The following is a 22,728-nucleotide window of genomic DNA, read 5'->3' on the forward strand; positions in this document are numbered from 1 at the left end:
CGGACACAGCTTACGTTTATCATCAGCGTACAGTAACGTTAGCTCCTACCGGAGGACTTCATCCCAGCCTCTGCCGGAGACTCCCACCTGATATGCCAGTATTCACTGGACGCCATGGGTAATTACAGAATTACGTCTTTATAATCATGACGGATATAGCTAGGTGGCTGTATTCTTAGTATTTATTATATTTATTTACTAATCCAGCTAGCTTGTTCGTCTCTGGTTTTTGCATTGACTATAAAGGGCTAACGATGGGCTTAGTAACGTTAGCTAACGAGATCATCATTTTTCAGTGATTAGGTAAAAGATCCATAGTGTCCTTTGGTTTACACATTAATGCATTTAGTGGGTCGCGTATTATACAATAACACGAATTACATGACATGACGAGGTTATTCTGTTGGGATAGCATATTTTCGCTTAACCTTGCGGAAGAGTACATTTTTACTCCGTCAATGTCGTGCTGCGGTCAGTTTACTCGTGGCAGTCAGTGATGACGACTAGATGCAATGTTATGACATTAGCTGCTCAGTGGTTTGTAGCACCACCTAGTGTCGGTACTGTGTAATGTTCCATCATTGATTAATAGTTTATTAGCCATCAGTAAAGCATCAGGTTAAGTCTTAATCCAAACCACAGGGCAGACTCTACATTGAAGGAGTAATATAATGGAAGATGTTATGGTCTATCAATCACATAATATTATGTTTTCAGCCTTTATTTAAATGTTGCATAATTTAACAAGAACTACCAGTCCACACCTTTCAGGCCACTTTGTTATATGTTTGACTTGCCTACAGGCCAGCAGGCTTATCATCTGAATGAACAAACAGCACACCTACGAAAAGGTGTCCAGATAATGATCCTGTGTAAAACTTTCTTTCGGTGTGGTGCATTACGTCAACTTTAAAAGGTGGTGTCACCCTTATTAAAACATTTGTTCTAAAATCTTCCTATAGTGCTGAACATGCTTATGGTTATAGATGAATGTGACCAAGTGGACATACCTGTCTCTAAAACTATATCCTATTTTGATTTTTGTACTGTAATACTCTAATGCAGCTATTTAATAGACATTTATTGTTGTCTTATGTTTACAATGGCGTTCTTTGTTATTTTTTAAGAACAAGCCTTTTTAAAAATCAGTCTTGTTTAATGAAACTTTGGCCAGGTAGTTCACACTTTAGTGTTGCATTGCATAATATGTCCACCAGAGAGCGCTGTCAAGTGTAAATTAATAGTGTGGTCAGTCAATTAAAAAAATAGCCAAATACTGAAAATAAATTCCCGAAGGAGGGAAACGTGTATGTTAAAATAAATGAACGTCATAGTATTTTGTATTTATATTTATTTTTATATTTGGTATTTGTGATTTGTTTACATTCATATAAATAAAACAATATTTACTTGAGACTAGAATAATTGTGCAGGATAATAATAATAAAATCTTATCGATGTGCTCCATCGTAGCCTAACATCCGCTCCTTCAACTAAATATTCCAACACATTAGTATATTTTATTATTTAGTTTGTCACATTTTCAGTACATATATTTCTATTTCCCTCATCGCTCTGAGGGACAGAATGTGTGTCAGTATTCGTTTTTCCCCCGCATGACTTGAACGTAGCATCATTGGCATGAAGCAGAGCAGTAGTCCTCGCCGTCCCTGTAACATCCCACAATGCTGTGCGGCGTGGCTTCATAGCTTTTACGTTAGTGATCAGCTGAGCCCGTGCATCGCTGCAGTGAGCGCACGGTGCCAGCGGCTCTTGATCGGAGCAGCTCGGGGCTGCTCGGCGTCTCTCAGGTCGGGTCTGGACATCGTTTAAAACCCCCTGATCAGCTGGATACGGGGCGTTTTTTGTTTTTTGTTTATTTAAAGACTGCAAGAATGTGATTCTTACATGTACCCGCTTGTGATTATTCTTTTTTTTTATCTTCGTAAACGGTCCCGATTCTGCTGAGCGAGCAGATCGTTTTTCTTATTCTGTTCATCATCTGTCCCCTCAGTGCGGAATACACCTGGACACCTTCAGGGTCACCGCCCAGGGTTAGGAAATTGCAGTTTGTTTGTTTTGTTTTTTGTTTTTTTTTTTATCGGGAGTGGGCAATAATATGTCCAGGCGAAAACAGACCAATCCCTTCAAAGTTAACTGTAGGTATACCAGGTATTGTCTAATAATGTTTCATTGATTGTTTATACACATCACGTCCTCACCCATCTACACTTTGGATGGTCAACAGGAAATATTGTGTCTATAGTTACATAAATGTACAGTATTACCTCACTGATATTACACCTTGTAAGTAAATCACAGGTTCATGTTGATATAGCTACATGCCATCACATTCTCTGTTGTATAGTTAGCAACTGACACTTAAATATCTATTTATTTAATTCTATTTTTTTGATTTTGACAATACAATTTAGCTTGCATGAGAGCGAGACATAGTGTCTGAGGTATAAAAAAAACAGAAATCACTAATTGTGTAGTGGTGAAGTATAATCGTCATCTTCTCTCATGTCATTTAAAAATCTCTTTTGCACTTGGAGGTTTGTGATCAGATCGACAAAAGAAGCTCAACTTAGTGATACTAAAACTAGTCTAACTGCAACTATACAGAAACTGGGACACCAGCGTTTCTTCTTTTCTATGTATAATAAATTTAGCCATCTGTGTTTCTTTATTAGGGAGTAATTATTACCATAGTTAATAAGTCATTAATACAGGTCTTTTATTTAAAAATATCATCTGAAAAACTGCATATCTGGTTTCTGTTAGTGTTAACTCTGACGTTTGCTGCATGTTTCTGTTTAAAAGTTGAATATTTTTGAAGTTTGGAGTCTAAGACAGAACAAGTGATATCTGAGTTTTGGGGAGACACTGATGGGGCTTGTCATCTGACCATCCAGCTGGAGCTCTTTGTTGGTGATAGTGAACCACTTCAACAAGTTTGTGACCATTGAAGGGGATTGCACTGTGTAATCTAATGAAGCAGTGCATGTGGCAGCTCTCCTTTCTAACATAGTTTGTTTAAACTGCTGTGGAAATACATCTCTGACTTGTGGCTGCAAATCCCTGTGAGCTAATGAGCTAATTTGTTGTCCTGGAACACTTCTAAGAGTCCAGAGTGGGAGCAGAGCAAACCCTCAGGTGGTCCTAAGACAATGCTCTAATAGCATATGTTTGTGCACTTCATGCTGTGAAAATGCCACAACATTTTTTAGACTGACAAGGCAAACCTCCTGTTGTGTCACTGGAGTGTGAGTTCAAGCTCTGTGGTTTGTACACTGACTTTGCCTTCATTGTTTTTAACCTGTCTTTTCTTGTGAGGTATGAATTGTATGCACAGAGCAGTCCCCCATGAGAGGGTCAGACCAGACAGACAGACTGACAGACCAGACAGGCAGGGAGACAGTCTGACAGGCAGGGAGGCTGACACACACATACACACACACAGAGGGAATTCTAGACAATGATACAACAGTGCCGTCTGACTAGCTGTGTGTGTGCTTCCTGCTTGATAATAACATGATAATAACACTAAAAAAACTGCATAATATAAAATGTAATTATGGTTGTTGTTAGTGCATGCTTTCTGCGGCTTTCTCAGGGGTATATGTCTTTCAGGTGACAGCGAATACACAATACATTAACTATAAAATGAATCTTTCACACCAACTCTTTCACACCAAGATATATATATATCTTGGTGTGAAAAGTGTGTTTAAATAGACTTTGTTATACCTTGCTTTGCAAGTTTTTACCATTGTTTTTCAAAGAAAGATGTGTACGCGTGTCCAGCAGTACCTTGGTGTACCAGCCAAGACCGTGTTGCTGGTATTGAATTTGCCTCTGTTTGCAAAATAGAGATACCTGGAAATACCTGCTGTAGTGGAAAACAGTGTAAAGTTGTTTTTGAGAGGATAGTCAGGTGTTTATATGTCTGGTGACAGTGGACTGTGTCACAGCTGTGTAAGATAAAGTCCCAAATCCTTGTAGATGTGTGTCGGACTCAAACTGAGGGCCTCTGTTCCACATTCCTTCCATTCCCACAATTTCTTGTTTGATATATTTGTAACTCCTCATAATAAATCTCCAAATTGGCTGTAAAAACATATAATATTTACTAGCTGTGATAGAATAGCTGGTATTGTTTTCACCGTGTGTGTGTCACTGTAAAATGTGGTCCTACTTAAGCAGGAACTAGCCCTAAGATGGTCCTGAGTACTTTGACAGGTGTTTATTTGTCTGTCTGTCTGTGTGTGGACAGATTGTGTCAATCACAAACTCCATATGCTGTGTACTTGTAATTGCTGAGTTTAAACATGGGTGTGGTGAAAAAAATGGCAAGATTGTCTCTAGTTCCTGATTATGTGAATGTTGTGTGACGTTAAGTCAACACTGTAGTTTTGTGGCCAGATCAAAATCCCAGTGTATGTAAATGGGACTTTTTTGTGCATGTAAATTTGAAGGCAGGTGCCAACTACCCAGAGACAATCTAACTTTATATAAATGTTTAATTAACTTTTTTTCTGTAGTATTCAGTCACCAGTTAACCAGAGTGAGAATTGATCACATGTCTGTCTCACCATCCTCTCTGTCCTCTGTGTGTGTGGATGGAAGACAGGGGCCCCAGTACTTCCTGCAGATTCAGACAGTGTTGTGTGTCTGCATGTGTGTGTTTTGGAGGGGACCACTGCTGAAAGGAGAAGGCGGGGTCTTTTAAATTCAACAGGACCCCCATTGCTTGGTGTTTGAGTAGAGTTTTGGCATTCTGTCTTTTGTCTGTTTTGTTTTGCGTGCTACCCCTCCACCACCACCACCACCGACCAGCAGCACTCCTCCCCTCTCCCTCTTCTGTGTGTCTGTTGGCTGATGAGTTTGTCTCTTTGTCTGGATTCAGTCAGACACTGCGTCACCTCCTGCCTACAGACACACAGACTCAGAGATAACATCACAGTGTGGCAGAGAGACTGAGGGAGGGAAGAGGGGGGGAGAGAGTGAGGGAGCAAGGAGAGACAGATGTACAGACAGAGCCCTAGCAGTGGGGGGATGGGTATCTCTCGCACATCAATCATTGGCTATGTGCCGAGAAGCCAGCTTGTTGTAGTAGTTCATAGTTCAATACTCCAGCCCACTCCACCACTGCTAATGAGTGCTTGGATTTCTTTGGGAAAAGTGCCCAAACTCTGTTCACATACCAACTTCTCACAAGTAGTCAAAAAGCAAGATGACAAACCTCGAGATACTATACTTCTGTTTTCCTCAGGCACAGAGAGTGACAGAAAGAGTGTGTGTGTGTGTGCAATAGCTCAGGATTGTGATGAGGGCTGTAATTACTTCTGTCAGTCTCAGGTAACTGAAGTCATCAGCCATCTCTGATCTGTGTTAATGGTGAGAGGGCGCACAAGCGAAGAAAATTGGATTTGAAATTTTCATTAATTTTAGCTATCTAAAATTAAATTCAAATGTGTCAACGCCAGAGAAACATTTAACAAAACTGTCTCCAATGAAGCAGAGCTAGCAGTTTAATACGACTTGCCAGGTCAAGTGCAATAAGAAGGAAAAGTGATTGTAATGCATCATGCAACCTAAAGGGCTACACAAAAGAGTGGCATCACATGGAATGAGCCACATATGAGCTGTCATGATTTGAAGCTTTATCCTCCCCCACAGAGCTGATGGTATAGATATGGAAGTAGAGCTACATGTAAGCATGGAGGACAGAGGGCGATCCAGGCTGTTCAGTGTGTGGGTGGTACTCTGAGAGAGAGAGAGAGAGAGAGAGAGAGAGAGAGAAACACACTGGGTAGCTAGGCAGTTAGCTAGAGGAAAGGAGTGCAGGCTGCTTCCCCCGTGGGACTGCAGCATGGCTGTTGGAACAGCTAACATTTATCTATGTGAGTGTATATGTGTGTGAAAAAGTGGGGGTTGGGATGCAAATGAAGTTAATTCGCATGCATATATGACAGTGGACTGGCTTTGCTGGCTTAGTGTGCATTATGTGCGATTGTTCTCGTGAAACCAAGAGCCTCATTGTCTGTCTCTTCAGTGGATCCTATAAGTCTAGGGAAAATGTAGAATTGTATCAATAATTTACACCCTGGGACGGCATTGATTTGATTGTTTGTTAGATCATAGGTTTTACACTGGTGGGTTATTTGCACTATAATACTCTCCACCATTTTGTGCTTCATCGAATTGCAAAATGTTCAGGCTAAGTGGCCCTGATAGGCATTCTGTAGCATCCTAAAATGAAGAGTATAAGAGTATTACCATAAACAAAACAAAACCTCAGCTATAGGTGCAGGCATTAGTTTGAATACCTTTTTGTGGTATGCTAGAAGAGCAGATGCTTTTTCTATGTTGCTATGGAGATAAGTCACTGATATGGTGGACAGTGTATGGGTTAAAAAGTGCCAGCTGACAGACATGTTTAACTCGAGACTAAATAAGTATATCGGCAGTCTTAGTGGTGTATACAGATTTATTTCCTTACACTATTGCCCATGTTACTTTATATAGCTGTAAAAGTAACATTGTGTCTTTACACAATACAAATATTTTCTGTGAACAATACAAAGAGTTCCTGTATTGTTTCCTCCCTCACCACTAGTGTTGAACTTGTACGTTATAGGTGTAGCTTGCATAAATGAGCCTCCTAGTTAATTGGAAACGCACATTGTACTGACTACTGAAGTCTTTTTTTGTCTCAACCTCCAGGGCCATTTCACACTTCAGGCATTGCAGGACTTCAGCACACTATTAACATGGACGGCAGGGATGAGTTCACAGAAGACAGTGAATGCTGCAGCAACAACTCCCAGGAAACCCAAGGGCAGGATAGCCTCTCAGGTACAGGATGGAGGGGCGGGACAGGGAGGACAGGATGGACTCTATAGGAACGTCCTCGGACTGACGGGTGTTAGTGAGAGTAAGCCCTGCTCTGTGTTCTGTTGTCTGTCTGTATTGATAGGGCTGTGTTTGCCTCCATAGAAGACAGCGATAGTGACCCAGACAACCACGGTGGAGACTCGTCCTCCAACGGCTCTGCTGACGACCACATGACCACCAAGAGAACACAGTGCCGCCTACAAGGAGCGGGAGTCAAAGAGGTGAGACATCTTTATGATATCTTTATACAGTCTTTAATTGCTTGGAGTACTGCCTGTACAGTAGACAACAACAAAAGTGTTGAGCACTTCATTTGGTATCAGCCAATACGTTTTGTGCATGGCCCTTCTGCTTGAAAATGTTCTGTGTTTCAGCTTGTGTTTGAGTCACATCTATGACAGCACACAGCACCGTGTCACTGTAAATGAGTCACTGAAGCTTCTCAGTCGTACAGTCAACAAATCACCACACACATGAGAATATGCTACTAATGGAAACATGTGAAAGTACTTCAGTTCGGCACATTCAGAAAATTACACTAGTGACAGTGATTCTTCTGCAAGTGCGGGTATTTTTGATTGTATAAATACTATTTGCCATCCAGGCATGACGGTGTGAGTTGAAGATAAGATTGCAGGGATGTTTTGGTGGAGGTGTGCTGTGGATAAGCCACTCTAGCTTCGCTAAAATATTTTTGTATTGCTCTTTCCTTCAGGAGAGTGAGGAAGGAGCAGACCACGGTAACAACTTTGTTTGTCCTCTCTGCACGCTGGATTTCAGCAGCCCTGAGAAGCTCATCTCACATGTCTACCAGGTACCAGGAACATTGTCTCACATTGTCTCACCTGCCCTCAGACATAGACTTTATTGCAGTATTTTTTGGCAAAAAGTCATACATTCATTCAGAACCAGCACTATACTGAAAAGCTGATTTTTGGTGGAGAAGGTATAAATCAGTGGGATTTACCTTCAATGCATCAGCATTGCAAATGCAGAATGTACATTAGCATTGTTTGGATATTTTCAAATGTCTGTCAGTTTGTGCTTCTGGGACAATTACAGTTTTGTCTTGTTTGGATTGTACGGACAAACAGTGTTAATTGATTTTGCTGCAGAATTTAATTGCAAAAGCAGTTCTTGGCAGCTGAATCACTCAGGCCAACTCAACACCCTTATAGCATACATATGCTTTGCATAAAACCATCACCAAAACGTATGGGTGTAGCTGTGGCATTGAGTGTGTGTTGTTACACTTTCCATCAATCAAAAAGCCCCTTAATTATTGTGATTATTGACACCATTGTAATTTAGATCTGTTCAGTCCTTTTCTCAATTTTGAGAACGGACTGCACCACCGAGCAGACAGTTGTCATCTTTGTGAGTGTGTTTTCTTTTCTTGTTCTGCCGTCTTTCACAGCACACAACTATGATGAGCAACACCAAGAGCTATGTGTGCCCAGTGTGTGGGCGAGCCCTGAGTTCCCCTGGCTCACTTGGACGGCATCTTCTCATCCACTCCGAGGACCGCCTCTCCAACTGCGCTGTCTGTGGTGCACGCTTCACAGACACCAACAACTTTAACAGGTTCTGCTCATCTTCAGCTCTTTACCGCAGACTTTCTTTATTGAGTATGCAGATGTGATAGAAGTGTTGTTGTTGCTTATATTGATCATCATAATGGCCCCAAAATATCTCTTGTTTAAGTCATGTCAGCATTAGTATTATTATAGTATTATCAGGTAGAAAAAGAGCTGTCTGTGTCTGTGTGAGTGTGTCATTATGAAAAAATGTGGCCCTGGAACAACCACATGTAGTTTGGCAGGTGTACATGTATCTGTTTGTCTGTCTGTGGACAGATTGTGTCAACAGCACTACAACAAAACAGGTGTGTAGTTGAGATTGGGATGACGGGCATGTTTCAAGATGGGTGTGGTCCAAGTACTTGCTTCCAAGTACTTATGGGTGGATTACTCGATTACTGTTGTTTTACATCTAGCTCCTCATCAGTATCTAAAAGGACAGTGGCCTGCATACAGATTCTTGTATACTAACAAGGCTGATGACAGTATGTTCTATATGATGCTGTTTAATCCCTCAACAATGCATGAACACATGTGTGCATTGTACAGGTGTAAATATGTTTTTAATACAGCACATTCAAACACATTGGTTAGAATGCAGAATATGAACGATGAATAAAATTAGAACAGAAGTGACAGATTTAATGTAAAACTTGCATGTTGCTTAGCAACAACCATTACATTTTAAATTTAAAGAGCACCGGCAAGGTCAGGATACACAGTACAAGAAAAAACCGAGAAGCCATAACAAAGCAGAGAGGAGAAACGGCAGCACATGTAACAGCATAAACATGTACATATTAACACCGCTGAGAAAGAAAAGATGCAACAGTTACCAGCCACATCCTCTGTACAGCATGCTACACTTCTCTGTCATCTGTCATGTGACACACTACCTTATCTCTGTATCAAAATAATTTTGGAAATGAGTCATTATTTTCCTATTTGGACTACATTTACATTTACAGCAGCTTGACAGATGAAACTAGAGCTGGCTGTCTACATTATGTAACCCACTGAACAAGGTTGCAGTTTGGATGTTATGGTTTCCTGTACAAAGCAACAATACTGGCTATTTTGTGGCAGACTGATTGAAACAGCTAAAATCGTTGTTATTATCAAGCATATATTGTATTCCAGATTTGACTCATGAACATCTGCAGTCATGAACCAAGGTTGCTTCACTTTCTCCAAGCTGATTTATCTGTGTCTCTTGTGTTAGGGAGAAGCTTAAAGATGTCCTTGACACATCCAGGATGGATATCATTGGTGGAAGGGACAGCTGTTCCATGTCCCACTCCCTGTCCAGCAGCCCAATGAGCAGCCCCGGTGCTGGCTCTCAGTCCTGCCATGGACCAGGCCCCAGCCCCAGTTCATGTCAGAGTACTCGCTCATGTCAAGCGTCTGAACTTAGCCCCAGCCTATGTCAAGTCCAACGTACCTGCCAAGGACCGGGCCACATGTCGAACCAGTGTCAAGGACCCAGACCATGTCATGGTCCAGGCCTGGGATCTGGACCGTGCTCAGGACCAGGACCATGCACAGGCACTGACCAAGGACCCTCCTTTCCTTCACTGCCTGACAGTCTCCTCTCTGATGGGCCATCACTTGCATCCATCCCTGATGCTCTCAACTCCTCTTCTTCAAGCCTTCCTCCTATCCCTGACATCCTGAGCCCCATGCCGGTCTATCCTGCCGGAGTGCTGCTGGTGTGCAACAGCTGCATGGCCTATCAGCAGTTAGTGGAGGCCAAGTCACCGATGCGAAAATGGGCTCTGCGTAGGAAAAATGAACCCTTGGAGGCTCGTCTGCATCGTTTAGAGCGTGAGCGCACAGCTAAGAAGAACAAGCGGGCATGCGAGACAGACGAGGAGAGGGAACTGAGAAGGTTGCGGGACCGCGAGGCCAAGCGCATGCAGAGGATGCAGGAGACGGAGGATCAGCGGGCACGCAGACTGCAGAGAGACAGAGAGGCCATGCGTTTAAAGAGGGCCAATGAGACACCAGAGAAGAGGCAAGCCAGGCTGCTCCGTGAGAGGGAGGCAAAGAGGATCAAACGACGCCTGGAGAAGATCGACCCTGCTCTGAGGACACAGATAGAGCATGATCCTGCTGCAATGGCCGCCCTCACAGCAGACATGAGTCTATTTCAGTTCCCCTGCCCTATGCCGGTCCCTTCCATCGATAATGGCCTGTTCATGAAACTGCCCTAATTGGACCAGGTCACTGGTGAGGGGAGCCACCTGGCTTCAGGCAGCATTATTAACCTCTGCACTGCATCATCAGACTGCCCGGGTCTCAGTGAATTTCCAGTGTGGAACAGCTTCACACACAAACTGCTTTGTTAAATACAAAACGTACTCCTTCAGTTTCTAATTTATTGCAGTGACAAACCTTGGGGACAGGGTGGAGAATGTTTCATATTGTATGGATGATGACATAAGAGCATGTTGTAAAGAGATTTATCTGTTCGTCGGCAGATTTTAACACAGTTCATTCTAGTAGGAGCAGTTACACTTCCTTTGAGGAAAAAAAAAATCTTTTGCACATGGACCTTCAGTGATGGGGAGTGGGGACTTTGTAGCCATAGTCTCCTCCTTTCTGGTCCACTCCACCAGCCCAGTGACTCGGATTAACCGGTAGCTACACCTCTCTCTTCAAGCTGCCTCCCGTGGGTCCCTGGGAAGTTCATGTCAAACTACTACCTCAGCTGGTGCCATGGAGGGCGCCCTCTGTCCTGTGGCTTACTGCGTTCCAACTCCCAAGCTTCCAAAGCTCTATACGTACTGTACACGACTACAGAGGATGCAGGTTGTTTTCCCACAGTTTATGTTTGTGTTTATCATCATGGCACTTTAATAGGACACAAACATTCACCGGATTTACAAATGCGCTGGTTCCACTTTGATTATGGAGCATTTTATTAATATGCTTCTTAGCAGATAAACTCTGAATGTTTGTCCTATTGAACACGCCCAGTGTTGAGCAACATTCCTCACGTCTCCTTAATTGTACATCTTAATGTATCCGCCTCTGTTCATTCTCTTTGCCAAGATGTTTATCTCTTTTTCTTTACACTCCGAAAATATTTTTGCCAATTGTCTTTTTTTTTTTTAAACTTTCTGTTACAGAGCTGTTTTCTGGCTCATTAAAAAACTGTCTGTGCTGCTGTTATTGTACTGTACAATACATTAGTTACCTCTTACACATTTCTGGGCTCATTACGTTGAGGAATATTGTGCAAAAATGTTCCATTAAGTGGTTCCAATGAACCAGTACCTAATATGTTACCTGTTGACCTCAGAATTTGTCATGTTACTTGAATTCTGCCCACAAAGATGCATTTGTTTTATTGTTTATGAATAAGTTAAAACATTTAGGTGGGTTGTTATTATTAAAGATGATGCAACCTCTGCTTGGTGCAATTTGTGTAGCATTCACATGCTTTGTAAGGCTAAGTACCCTCAAAATGTGTACCACTTATCGAGGTTTTTAAATATTTACACATATATTTATATATATCTGCAAATCAGCTCCACAGTATCTGCTGAGTTGGTGTTATTTTAAGACAAAAAATATGTTTTTTGTTCAATTTTATTTGCTTCAATCATCCGTGACTGAGCACTGGGGCTAATTTCATGTCGCCTACAGCCCATAACAGGAGATTTTTATTGAATCATTAACCTCATTCCAGCACATATTTATGCAATATGATATTTGTGAAGATATTTTTTTGTGAAAGTGTTTGGAGTTTTTTTTTTTTTGCATAAAGCTGTTTTACTGTTTGAGGCCATGTTTGGACTATCCCTTGTTTAATTTCCTGCCTGTAACATTACCTCCAGTTTATCTTGTCTTTGCTTCTCCACATGCAAAACATTGTCAAATGAGCAGTTTCAGAAATATCGGTCAAGTGGTTCTGTTTGAGTCACTCCTAGATGAGAGTCAACCTACCCAGTTGTTGTATATTGTTACAGCAAATTCAACTTGAAAGGAAAAAAAACTGTTTATGTATATAGGGTTTCATCCTCAGAGACTTTTCTAGGAGTGCATCAAACCTCTATGCAACAGATTTGTTTTTATTAAGAGAAATGAATTCACTTTTCACTGAAACTATGCAGAATGCAACTTTCAACAGACTTCAAAGTAAAGAGCTTCTCAGGCAATTTTACTCAGTGAGAGGGCTCAGAGCCTCAATACAACACCCTGCTCCATATGGTTCATGTAAAGACCCGTGACGTGATGTTACGGGGACAGTTGTACAACTTTCTTTGAGACGCTTTGTCTTCTGAGGTGTTTTCTCTTCCAAGTTCAGCACATAAAGCAACAGGGTCTCACTGCCATCTGCTTCATGACACTCTCTACCAAGGGCAGATCAATGTTCTCAGCAAAGGCTTCAGGTGTCATTTGTTTCTCTCCTCCTCTCTTAGACTATGAATACTGGGTATTCTCAGAAGTTGTTCTTTGAAAATAGCTGTGACCCCTTACAGTGGAATAATGCTACAAAACTTCAGCATCTCGGACACTATTGCAAAGGAAGTACTGTGGACTCTGAAGTGACACTGGTCTATATGAGCAGTACTCAGTTTGGATTAAGTAAAGCACTGCATGTTGTGAAACTGCACTTGTCCTAGAATGGTTCAATATGAGCTTGTGTTCAAATGTTGTTAGTTTATGCCTGCCTGTTTTTTACAGTTTAATCAGAACGATGTTCCAAATGTTGGCCTTTCTACTATATTAATTCCATCAGGATTTTCCTCTAATGTCTATGTTTACAAAACAAGTCTTTCTGAACAAGGCCAAATGAATGAGCTAAAAATGCTAACAACATGCTAGCTGTAATATCAATGCATTCTGACTGGATGGCACTTTGAGGATGCCATCTTCTGTTACTGGATTAACAGATGTACAGACCATGATAAAACCTGGTAAAGAATGTGGAAAATAAACATTGAATTTATTATAATGTCAGCGTCCCTCTTGTTTGGGTCTTTTTTTAAATAGTTATTTTTGATTCACTGACAGTATTTCAGTATTTTCCCTTTAAAAGTACAGACATTACAGACGTTATATTTGATACTTAAATTATGTGTTTGAGAAAGCACAAACTGTAAAATCTAAGTGGTTTAGAAGCAGAGTCTTAGTAGCATCTAGAGGTGAGCCTGTATATAGCAGCCCTTTTTCCATCAACTGTCCTCTTCAGCTAATCTACAGCTGACTCATGGCAGCAAAACATGCCAGGCTCCACGTAAGAAACTCCTCTTCCTCTGTAAAAATGAAGGGCTCTTTCTTAGCTATAACACAATTTGTAGAAACCACTAATTAATAAAAACCCACATTCCAAAACGATATTAGACATATTATGTCTGATGATGGATCTCTGTGAACCTTAGATTAGATTAAGAACCTTTATTTGTCCCACAACGAAGAAGTATTGCACTCTTTCAATATGTTCAGATCAATCAGCAGATTCTGAATTCTTCCTTCATCCAAGTTTTAGATCAAGTTAAATACATCTTTACAAAAAAACACACCACACAAGTTGGATAATTGTTTATATTTATATTTGTATATATATTTATATATATTATATTGTGTTTACTTAACAAACATGATAAATGCAATGTCTCCAAGTTAGCTGTAACAATAAAAATACAATATCTTTGTGTCCTTAAAGTACATAGAATTAAAACAGCAAAACAAAGAAAACAAAAACCGCCCTAAGTAGTTCACAGAGAGGTACAAATATACAGTACAAATCTATTGTATTCAAAAAGGGTACAAATAAAAATGCAACAAAATAGAGATATTAATGCTTTGTTAAAGTCAGGTAGGTGTAGGGTATTCTAAGGGAGCACTTTGGGTCAACAACTCTAAGGCTTCTGATAAAGATCAATACGTATTGGTACGGCCATACGATATTAAAACTCACTATACAAAGTTCATACAACCTGGATTATGCTTGAGGATTGAATGTTACATTTACATAATTGCATATATTTTGCAGATTTAGGCATTTAAAAAAAGATGCTGTTTTTTGTTTTTAGATAGTTACACGTCACATAAAAAGCAGTGTCACCTTGTGCAGAAAGAAAGTACAATATCAAATCTGGAAAAACACAGACTTCTTTAAAACTTTTAACCATTTCTCCTGATTTCATTCCACATCAGCATCGCCAAAAACCGTCCTAAAAATTCACCATTGCAGTTCAATACTGGATCAACAGGAAGTAGTTCACAAAAAGTCCCCACTAGCAACGTCACAACAACATAATAAACCATCACGTTACCATCGAAGGAAAGCTATCAGAGTCATGTAGCCTGCCTGTCTGCTTCCATTTCTCCAAACACACCTACTACTGTGTAGACAGAGCACAAGACACCAAACTGAATCCATTAATTCTAGGGAGAAAATAAAACTACAGCTGGTGTGCAACAACAACAATAAAAAAAACAAACGGATCTGTGCATGTCAATCTGTCTCTGCAGGATCAGAATTAATGGACTGCTCTGAGCTCTTGACACTCTTTGCATTGTGTTGTAAAATAAAAAGTGCAGAGATGAGGCTCTATCCCACACACTGAAACCAGAACTAAATGTTAAGTGTGAAATATTAGAAACATAACGGAACAGAAAAACAAACATTTCCACCTTGAAGAGATCCATCCATCTAAAGATGAATTTCTGCTCAATAAGCACATCAAGAGCGTCAAGGCTTTCTGATTTGCTCTTGTACACCCTGAACAGGGAACACCAAGTCTACCAGAAACATTACTCCATTATTTCAGTTTCACACATTGTACAAAGCAGAATTTAAGGCATTATCAACAAGCATCAAAGCTATCTATACAAAAAAATACATCTATCTACAGAAACACACAACCTGTGATTTTTCCATGATTCTGTGTGTGCTTTTACATTTTGAAACTCTTCAATTTACCAACAGATTTCATTTTTAAAACACTGTAAAAGGAGGGCGTTTAGTGCAATTACGTACAGCAACAGACTATCAGTGATGTGAAAATAACTCATTAGACATCCTGGTTCTAGCAGAACTTTCCTGCAACACACGTGCACTTCTCAAAGGAGAGGGCAAAACACAAACAGGCTCATGGTAGCACAGGATGGTCTTGCTGTGAGAATTAACAGGAGGTATAGTCGCAGGTGGCACTGCTTACACGCACCATTTTAAATCCCATCAAAAAAAAAAAAAAAAAACGTATCTTGCCCTAAAAACACCAGTGGCTTGGCAATCGTGCCAAAAAAAAAACAAAAAAAAGAACGCTGGACAAACATCTCAAACTTTGAGCGACACTCCTTTGAGAGATTTGGCTTCGCCTCTATGGCATCGTAAAAGACAAAAAGACTTCTGGTCTGTCACTGAGCAGAAAATAGAAAGTGGCAAAGCAAACACACTGCTTTGAACTCCAATAAAAACTGTAATTTAAAGCAGAAAATCCGATAACCTGACATCAGCATAAAATGGCTGCACCAGCTGACCTGCCCTGCTGCTTCAGAGAGCCGTACTTAAGACAATGAAGGGTACAATACTGAGTTTACTGCATAGAGAATGCCAAGACTACACGAAATATTTCAGGAATTATGTATATTGCTTGCACCATGACAAAATGTGTGAGCATCTGATGGCAAAATGAGGAGTTACCCTTTAGTAAAAATAACTGTTCAAGTCTTGACTTAATACATTGCTAATACACACACACACACCCATCCCCACCCCACCCCCAATATCTCTTAGACCAAACTATCTTTATACAGCCACTATGGACTGGAGCAACAAAAAGTTCTTCACATGCCTAAGAGAACTGTTTTTAAGACAGACTTTAAACTGTGACCCTCACCTTTAAAGCTCTTTTAGTAATGAGAAGCTGATTGGCCCATTTTCTTGGCTGGTAGAGGGTGCACAGAGAGGAGTGCCTGGGCCTGTTGTGGACCAGCTAGTCTGAAGGTTTGCAAACACAGCACCAGCACGGACACTCTACACACTCAGTCAATGTCGATTTAGCAGAAAATGCATGAAATATTTAAAAGTGATCAAATGTTTAGATGCACACAGACCTATGGCAGAGGTTACTGTGCCATTCGCTTTTCAATGGGAATGTTTTCATGAGGAATGTTATCTGATTATAAACCTCTGAATGAATTTATGTGTGGTCTAATTGCACTTATTTTTCTTCACCCTTTTTGGATTTGTTTTCCCAGTGACAGATAAAAAATATATCAGAAGGAAGAAACTGCAGCATTCATCTTGGCTAATTTGTAAACAGAGTTAGAAATGCAAGTCAGTTTTTTTCCTCTTTCTCCACAAAATCTCAACAACAATACTTCACAACATATTCCCTTCATCAAAAAAAAAAAACTACTGTATTGTGTTTTCTATGTTTCAAGGTCAGTGTGAAACAAATGAGCAACATGCTATGTGCAACAAAAACAATCTTAAGATCCACTGGATACTGTAGAACAAATACAATCGACTGAACTTTGAAAAAATTGATAATGATCAGAACTTTAGTCAGGCCTTCTTTGGAGATGCACGTCAGTAAATCCATAAAAGGGGAGGTATCAGTGAGCTGAGAAGCAGGTTAATCTGAGGGGGGAGATGTCACACCTTAAATGCATTATTAATGGGCTATATGACAGATTCCTGGGGGAGTGCAGTACACACTGTTAGCAGAACTATTGCTTTCATTTGGTAAGTGAACAAAGACCAACTCACAATTAGAACAGAAATAACACCTTGTCATTGCTGCACAGGGTTTCCCTCAAATATTTGTTCCTCTGAGTTCAGCTAGTGACGTGACAGGGTTAATGTCTCTGATTCATTTCCACAGGTGGCTTTTAATGATGGCTACCCGGTGTGCCCGTAATTATTCAGACTGATAAACTGCACAGAAATTCACCACTCTGCTCAGGACAGCTGTGAGGTAAAAGGAGGAGAGGGATGGCATCGCTCCATATGGGGGGAGTAATATTCTCACTGATGATACTGGAATGCAAAAATGTATCAGAGAACAAAACATCATTACAAACTGCACCATTTATGTGAATGTATTAGGACTCTCAACCATAATTGAGAGCATAATGAAATCAAAAATGTTTGAAAAGAGGCAACTGATTGCTGAACAAACTGATTGAGTTATCACTATTTGATTGTAAGACAAGTAGAACTTGCTGCACCTGGCCTGAGAGTGTCCCGATCTCTCCAGACCGGCCTGCTGAAAATGAAGACGAGTGGAGAGTATGTGTGCTGACAAAGGAGGTTTTAGCCTTCTGTCGGAGAAGCATAATATAACATACACCGACAGTGAGCGTGAACTGTGCCAACATCACCACAGGAGCCGCAGACGTCAGCTCTTCCACTCTTTTTTAGGTACATGTTTTTGATGGAAACAGGATCTTAGGAGTAGAGGAGATAAAAAGATCAAAGGCTATGATCTGTTTAACACATCAGATCCAGCACAGTTGGTAGTTTCGCTGTGCTACACACATATTTTTGTAGTCTGAAGTCTTCCAAAGAGACGGTTTGCTCAAAAAGGAAGAGTGTTTTGAATGCGATGGTAACCTCCAAGAATGGTTATGAGGAAGTGGAGACAAAGGAGGGAGGAAGAGAAATGCAGTGTGTAAGGACTATGGTAGGCATTTCATCAGCTACATGCTTTCTACTCAGCTTTTAACCTCCCTGACAGACCTCAGCTGGCTGGGAAATTAAAGCTGTGTATCCTTTGGCTGAGCCAACCCAAACCACAACTTTTACACTTGTAAATTTTAGGTGTGCAAAATCTCAAACATTCTGAGGCTACATTCGCACTCTTTTTTCCTTTCTGTCAGACTCATTCTTACTTATGGCAGTCTCTTCTAAAGTTGCTACCAAATGAGATGCTACTTCCCTGCATTGGAGCGCCCCTCAATGGACAGTTTGACCTCCTGGGGAATGAAAGAAGGTCTTGTGTGGCCGGAGGTGATTATCTGGGGGCGTGGCCCTTCATCTCCCTTCACACTGTATCTTTGGAGGCCAGGTGAGGACCAGCGCCTCTGAGAGGCACCTAGTGCAGCCTGCATTGCTCCCATCCCTGCCTCCACAAAAGCAGAGCCTTCAGAGTGCAAGTGGTAACTGCTCTGACTTCTTGGATGTTCTGATAAGGTCCTACTTGGTCTGATGGGTGATTCAGTGTGTCCAACGATCCCTAAATGTGCAGCTTCCTCCCTATCAACCACATCTTTCTCTCCATCCCTCTGTCTTTCTCTGTGAATGCGATCCATCCTAAAATGAGACTGAGGCCGTGCCTGCTGAGGGGCAGGAGGCCCCATGAGCTGGTGACCAGGTCCTGATGCAGTACTGGCTTTGTTCAGAGTCCTGGACAAGTTCTGTTGTTGTTGCTGTTGTGAATGATGGTGCTGTGGCTGTTTCTGCTGCTGTGGCTGAAGCTGCTGCTGCAAGGTGATGGACACACACATGTCTCCCACTTGTAAATGATGGCAGGCTAAGCCATAGAGCTGGGCTGTACGTTCAGGGCTGCAAGATGACCACCCCTGACCAAACACAAAAAAGGGATGCTCTGGGGGTACATCGATGGTCACTTTGCTCTGCTGCTCCCCCACAGTAAAATGAAGTGACACAAGACCTGGCCTCTGCTGGCTGGCACGGATGTCCATTACCAGGCTAGAATCAATTTTAAGCCCTCCACTCACCTCAGCGCTACGCACAAAATCCTGAGTCTGCAAATCCTCCACACGCTTCAGCTCCCCAGTAGCCAGCTGAATAATTGCCCCCTTCATGAAGTGTGATGGGTTGCAGGAAGCAGGGGCAGGAGTGAGACTTGAAGCTAAGGCCTGAGTCACATCTGCTGTAGGTTGCACCGGAGGCTGCAAGGCAAGTTGCTGATGAGCTGTGGTTGGCTCTGCCCTTTCGGGGAGGCACACTCTGGCTGAAGATTCAGAGGCTTTAAAGCTTGGGTTAGTGGAAACCATGGTGGTAGAGGCATGGCTGGCTGAGGCGTCATTAGCCTGTCCTGGGTAGTGTTGCTGTGGTGGCTGGGGCTGATGCTGAGAATGATACTCCAGGGGAATAAGAACTGGTTGCCCGTTGGCAAGCATGACAGCATGGCCTGGTTGTCCTGTTTGCTGCTGAAGACCGGTTAGTCTGTGATCACTGTAACTTCCTGGCTGAGCCGTGTATGCAGTCCGGCCAGAAATTACACCTGTGCTCTCTCCATGGGCATCTCTGGCCCTTTGGCCACCCTGAGAGAGGTTCAAGGGAGCAAAGGAGACCTCTTTCCGCACCCCATGTTGGCTAGAGGTCACCAAGCGACCAACTACTTGCTGCACCTTGAAGTTGAACAAGAAGGCAAATGTTAGGCTGATACATTTTACTTTTGTTGAGTCTCACAGAACAAGACGTTACATATTACTTTCAAATTACAAGTACATTCAAATTGAAGACAAAATGATTTTCTCAACTAAACTCAGGAGAGAGAGAGAGAGACCCATCACTGAGGGCTTCACTAAGCATCTTAATACAACCATAAAAGGCAAAGCAATGGCAAAGTCACACCTCAGAGTCTGAGTGATTGCCCAAACACCTACAGACCCACAGCACACAATAAGGGAAATCTCAAATTAGCTTAGTTTTTGTCTTTCATTTTGCTGAAATGCTGCAAAGAGAAAGTGTACACAGAGACATACTATAGGTATATTATAAGACAAGCTTAAACTGCAGAACATTTGCATGCATATATGCTGCTAAGAGAAAACCATTAGGAAGCTATTTTACCTCTAGGTCGCTGTCTGGAGTGCTGCGCTGACCAGGTGAACTTCTCTCTTCCAACCTTCGGCTCTGCTGGACTTTATCTTGGGTGTGTTCCTGTACTGCAGAGCTAGATGCTTCCTGCTGCAGACGTGCATTTCTGGCAATATAGACAGAGTCTTGTACAACATCCCGAGCTCCCTGCTCCTTATCCCGCCCATTTATCTCTGGTTCATTCTCTTGCTGTAAACCGTGGCAGTCCCTGATGGAAGTGGCAGCCCTGGCGCCCTGAGGGGGGTAGAAGACTGGCATCCCTCGAGAGCTGAGCTCTGCTGCAGGCAGGACTCCAACAGTACCAAGGTGCTGCTGGGCAGCTTGCTCTGAAGACAGCATCAGTGGGACACCACTGGAAGCTGCAACTTTGGCAAAGGTATGAGCAGATACCTGACCCTGGGGAGGTGGGGAAACCACCCCTTCCTGTATGACTGATGGATAGGGAACCAGGTGGGACACAGCGTGTGGCTGAGGAATGGAGCCTGAGGGAGAAATTAATGAACCCGGAACAAAGCCAGGGGGTAGAGCATAAGGTACCGCTGCATAAGGAGAGCTAACAAATTGAAGAGATGAATGAGGGATCTGTGCATATCCAAGAGGAGGATAGGGAAGGCCTGGATGCTGTAGGAGAGGAGAATGTACAGTATAGGCTGGAGAAATGTGGCTTAACACTGGGTGAAGACTGGTAGGTGAGTAGGTAACAGATGGAAGTGCCACTTTGTATAGCATACTGTATTGATCAACGGGAACTGCTGGTATGCCATCAACATTTTCCACTCCATAATGAAGCCCAGGTTGAGCTCGAAGCCACTCTCCAGATTGGGTCCCTCCCTGACTGTCAGTGGCTGCAGAGTTCTGAATGGAAACCGCCTCATCTTCTCCGATACCACCTCCAGCACTGCCACCACTTCCTATTGCAGCCCCACCTCCCCCTGTGCCACCAGCTCCACTGCTGTTATTAAGTGGGAGGTCCCTCTTCTTAGGAGGCAGGCACTCCTGGTTGCGCTCCTGAGCTGGTTTCATTGCAATCCTCTGACCAAGCAAGCGGCTTTACTGTACTGCACAGGAACTGAAACTTGCAAGCCAGTCAGCCTGCACAGGAACCAGTTCAGAAATCACCTGGCTGACTTCATCTGACAATTCACCTGAAAGAACAGAAGATGACAAAAGACATGTTGCTTAGATCATTAATATGTGCCACCTTCAGATGAGACAAAGCTTTTGTGATAAATTTAAGCGAGGTTACCCTGAGCAACAACCACTTTTCCATGACAGTGGCATCTATTTGACAGAGTCAAACCTCTCTACCAATGATACTTTGGTAAAAACTGCTTCATTACAGCTGTGATAGTAAAATCAATTAAGTATGGTCACTGTTTTTTTTAACTTTGTGTAGGTCTTTACATTCACTACATTACGTTTATACTCATGCTGTGTAACACTATATGGAACATTGCATAAATCAAAATATAGAGTAACATGTAAACTGTTATGCACACCCCTCATTCAAACACTTCACCTTTTATGTACAGAGGTCCCATTTTGACAGTGATATACGTTGGTTTTACGTCAGAATAGTAAATGCCTTCACTCACTAAGTATCACATTTATATTTAGCTTATTCCAACTCTTCACTAAAATATGTGTTTGTACTCTTACGTATTCATACACAGCTGGATTCAAACAAGATATTTTGATAAGTATTAAGCTTTCAATGAGGATATTGATTAGATTATCATCTTTCTAGCTTTGCAAAGCTCCTGTCTTTAAAATGAGTCCATTAGTCCAGTGAGTTCCTGATATCTCTCAGCTTAGTTATCCAGAAATCTGTGTGAAGATGCTGCCTAAAACAAAACCTCTCAATATTGCCAGCTGGAAACGCCTGCTTGACAATTTAGTAACATGTAAGAGTTTTCTTCCTGATGCCGCTACACTTGCGGATAACTATGTTTACCGTTAGCTGATGGCTGACTTAGCTAAAGTTAGCTAGCTTCTTGTAGTTATAGTTTTCACAAATTAGCGACAGAATGACATATAACTGTTACGTACTAAATGTAGATAGTATGTTCACACTACAGCTAATCTTACATGAAGCTATTTGGTTATCGCTATAATTTATCACTGGGCACAATCCCAGAGATTCATGCTAGTTAGCTAACGCGGCTAAAACAGCTACACCTAGCTACATGAATTGACTCAGTCCTGCTCTACTCACGTTTGTTCACACCTAATATGGCAGTAAGCAGAAAGCCTCTGCTTCGTTTCGTTCAGTACACGTACCTCCAAATGTCATCGCGAACGGGCGTTTCTATATGTGTAAAAGTTGATATGAGACAATTGAAGAAACCAAGGCTAAGGAGTCAAGCCCATTTCGAAGGCCAGCAGAGGCGCTCACCTATGACGTCACCACGTTTATTCAATTTCCTGTTTTTT

At 41.9% G+C, this 22,728-nt stretch overlaps 2 protein-coding genes across 5 annotated transcripts; one reads left to right on the forward strand and one right to left on the reverse strand.

Moving 5' to 3' along the window:
* Positions 1–4: 4 nt before the first annotated feature.
* Positions 5–13,385, forward strand: znf821 (zinc finger protein 821). Of its 2 annotated transcripts, XM_028400975.1 has the most exons (6): positions 5–118; positions 6,733–6,864; positions 7,006–7,124; positions 7,619–7,717; positions 8,321–8,487; positions 9,706–13,385. In XM_028400975.1, the coding sequence occupies exons 1-6, from the start codon at positions 115–117 to the stop codon at positions 10,694–10,696; spliced, it is 1,512 nt and encodes a 503-aa protein (XP_028256776.1). In that variant the 5' UTR covers positions 5–114; the 3' UTR covers positions 10,697–13,385. The 2 variants fall into 2 exon arrangements, with proteins under 2 accessions (XP_028256776.1, XP_028256777.1); XM_028400976.1 differs by lacking the exon at positions 5–118 and having other exon boundaries at positions 6,729–6,864; positions 6,986–7,124.
* A 706-nt stretch (positions 13,386–14,091) lies between these two features.
* On the reverse strand, positions 14,092–22,697 carry atxn1l (ataxin 1-like). 3 transcript variants are annotated; one of them, XR_003670365.1, is made up of 4 exons: positions 22,576–22,697; positions 20,269–21,440; positions 17,986–19,823; positions 14,092–17,894 (listed from the first exon to the last, which is right to left on the reverse strand). XR_003670365.1 is itself a non-coding variant. In XM_028402123.1 (3 exons), the coding sequence occupies exons 2-3, from the start codon at positions 21,316–21,318 to the stop codon at positions 18,378–18,380; spliced, it is 2,496 nt and encodes an 831-aa protein (XP_028257924.1). In that variant the 5' UTR covers positions 21,319–21,440; positions 22,576–22,697; the 3' UTR covers positions 14,093–18,377. The 3 variants fall into 3 exon arrangements, 1 of the variants encoding a protein (XP_028257924.1); XR_003670366.1 differs by having other exon boundaries at positions 14,092–17,484; positions 17,676–19,823; XM_028402123.1 differs by having other exon boundaries at positions 14,093–19,823.
* Positions 22,698–22,728: the final 31 nt, after the last annotated feature.

The sequence above is a fragment of the Parambassis ranga genome, chromosome 3 (genome assembly GCF_900634625.1).
Source record: "Parambassis ranga chromosome 3, fParRan2.1, whole genome shotgun sequence".
Classification (NCBI taxonomy): Eukaryota; Metazoa; Chordata; class Actinopteri; family Ambassidae; genus Parambassis; species Parambassis ranga.

Excerpts from the sequence above, each read along its gene's own strand:
- znf821 (XM_028400975.1), top strand. Across the intron at positions 6,865-7,005 it reads AGGGCAGGATAGCCTCTCAG|AAGACAGCGATAGTGACCCA; the intron begins GTACAGGATGGA and ends TTGCCTCCATAG. Across the intron at positions 8,488-9,705 it reads GACACCAACAACTTTAACAG|GGAGAAGCTTAAAGATGTCC; the intron begins GTTCTGCTCATC and ends CTCTTGTGTTAG.
- atxn1l (XM_028402123.1), bottom strand. The coding sequence starts at position 21,318 with ATGAAACCAGCTCAGGAGCGCAACCAGGAGTGCCTGCCTCCTAAGAAG. Across the intron at positions 19,824-20,268 it reads CTCCAGACAGCGACCTAGAG|GTGCAGCAAGTAGTTGGTCG; the intron begins GTAAAATAGCTT and ends TTCAACTTCAAG.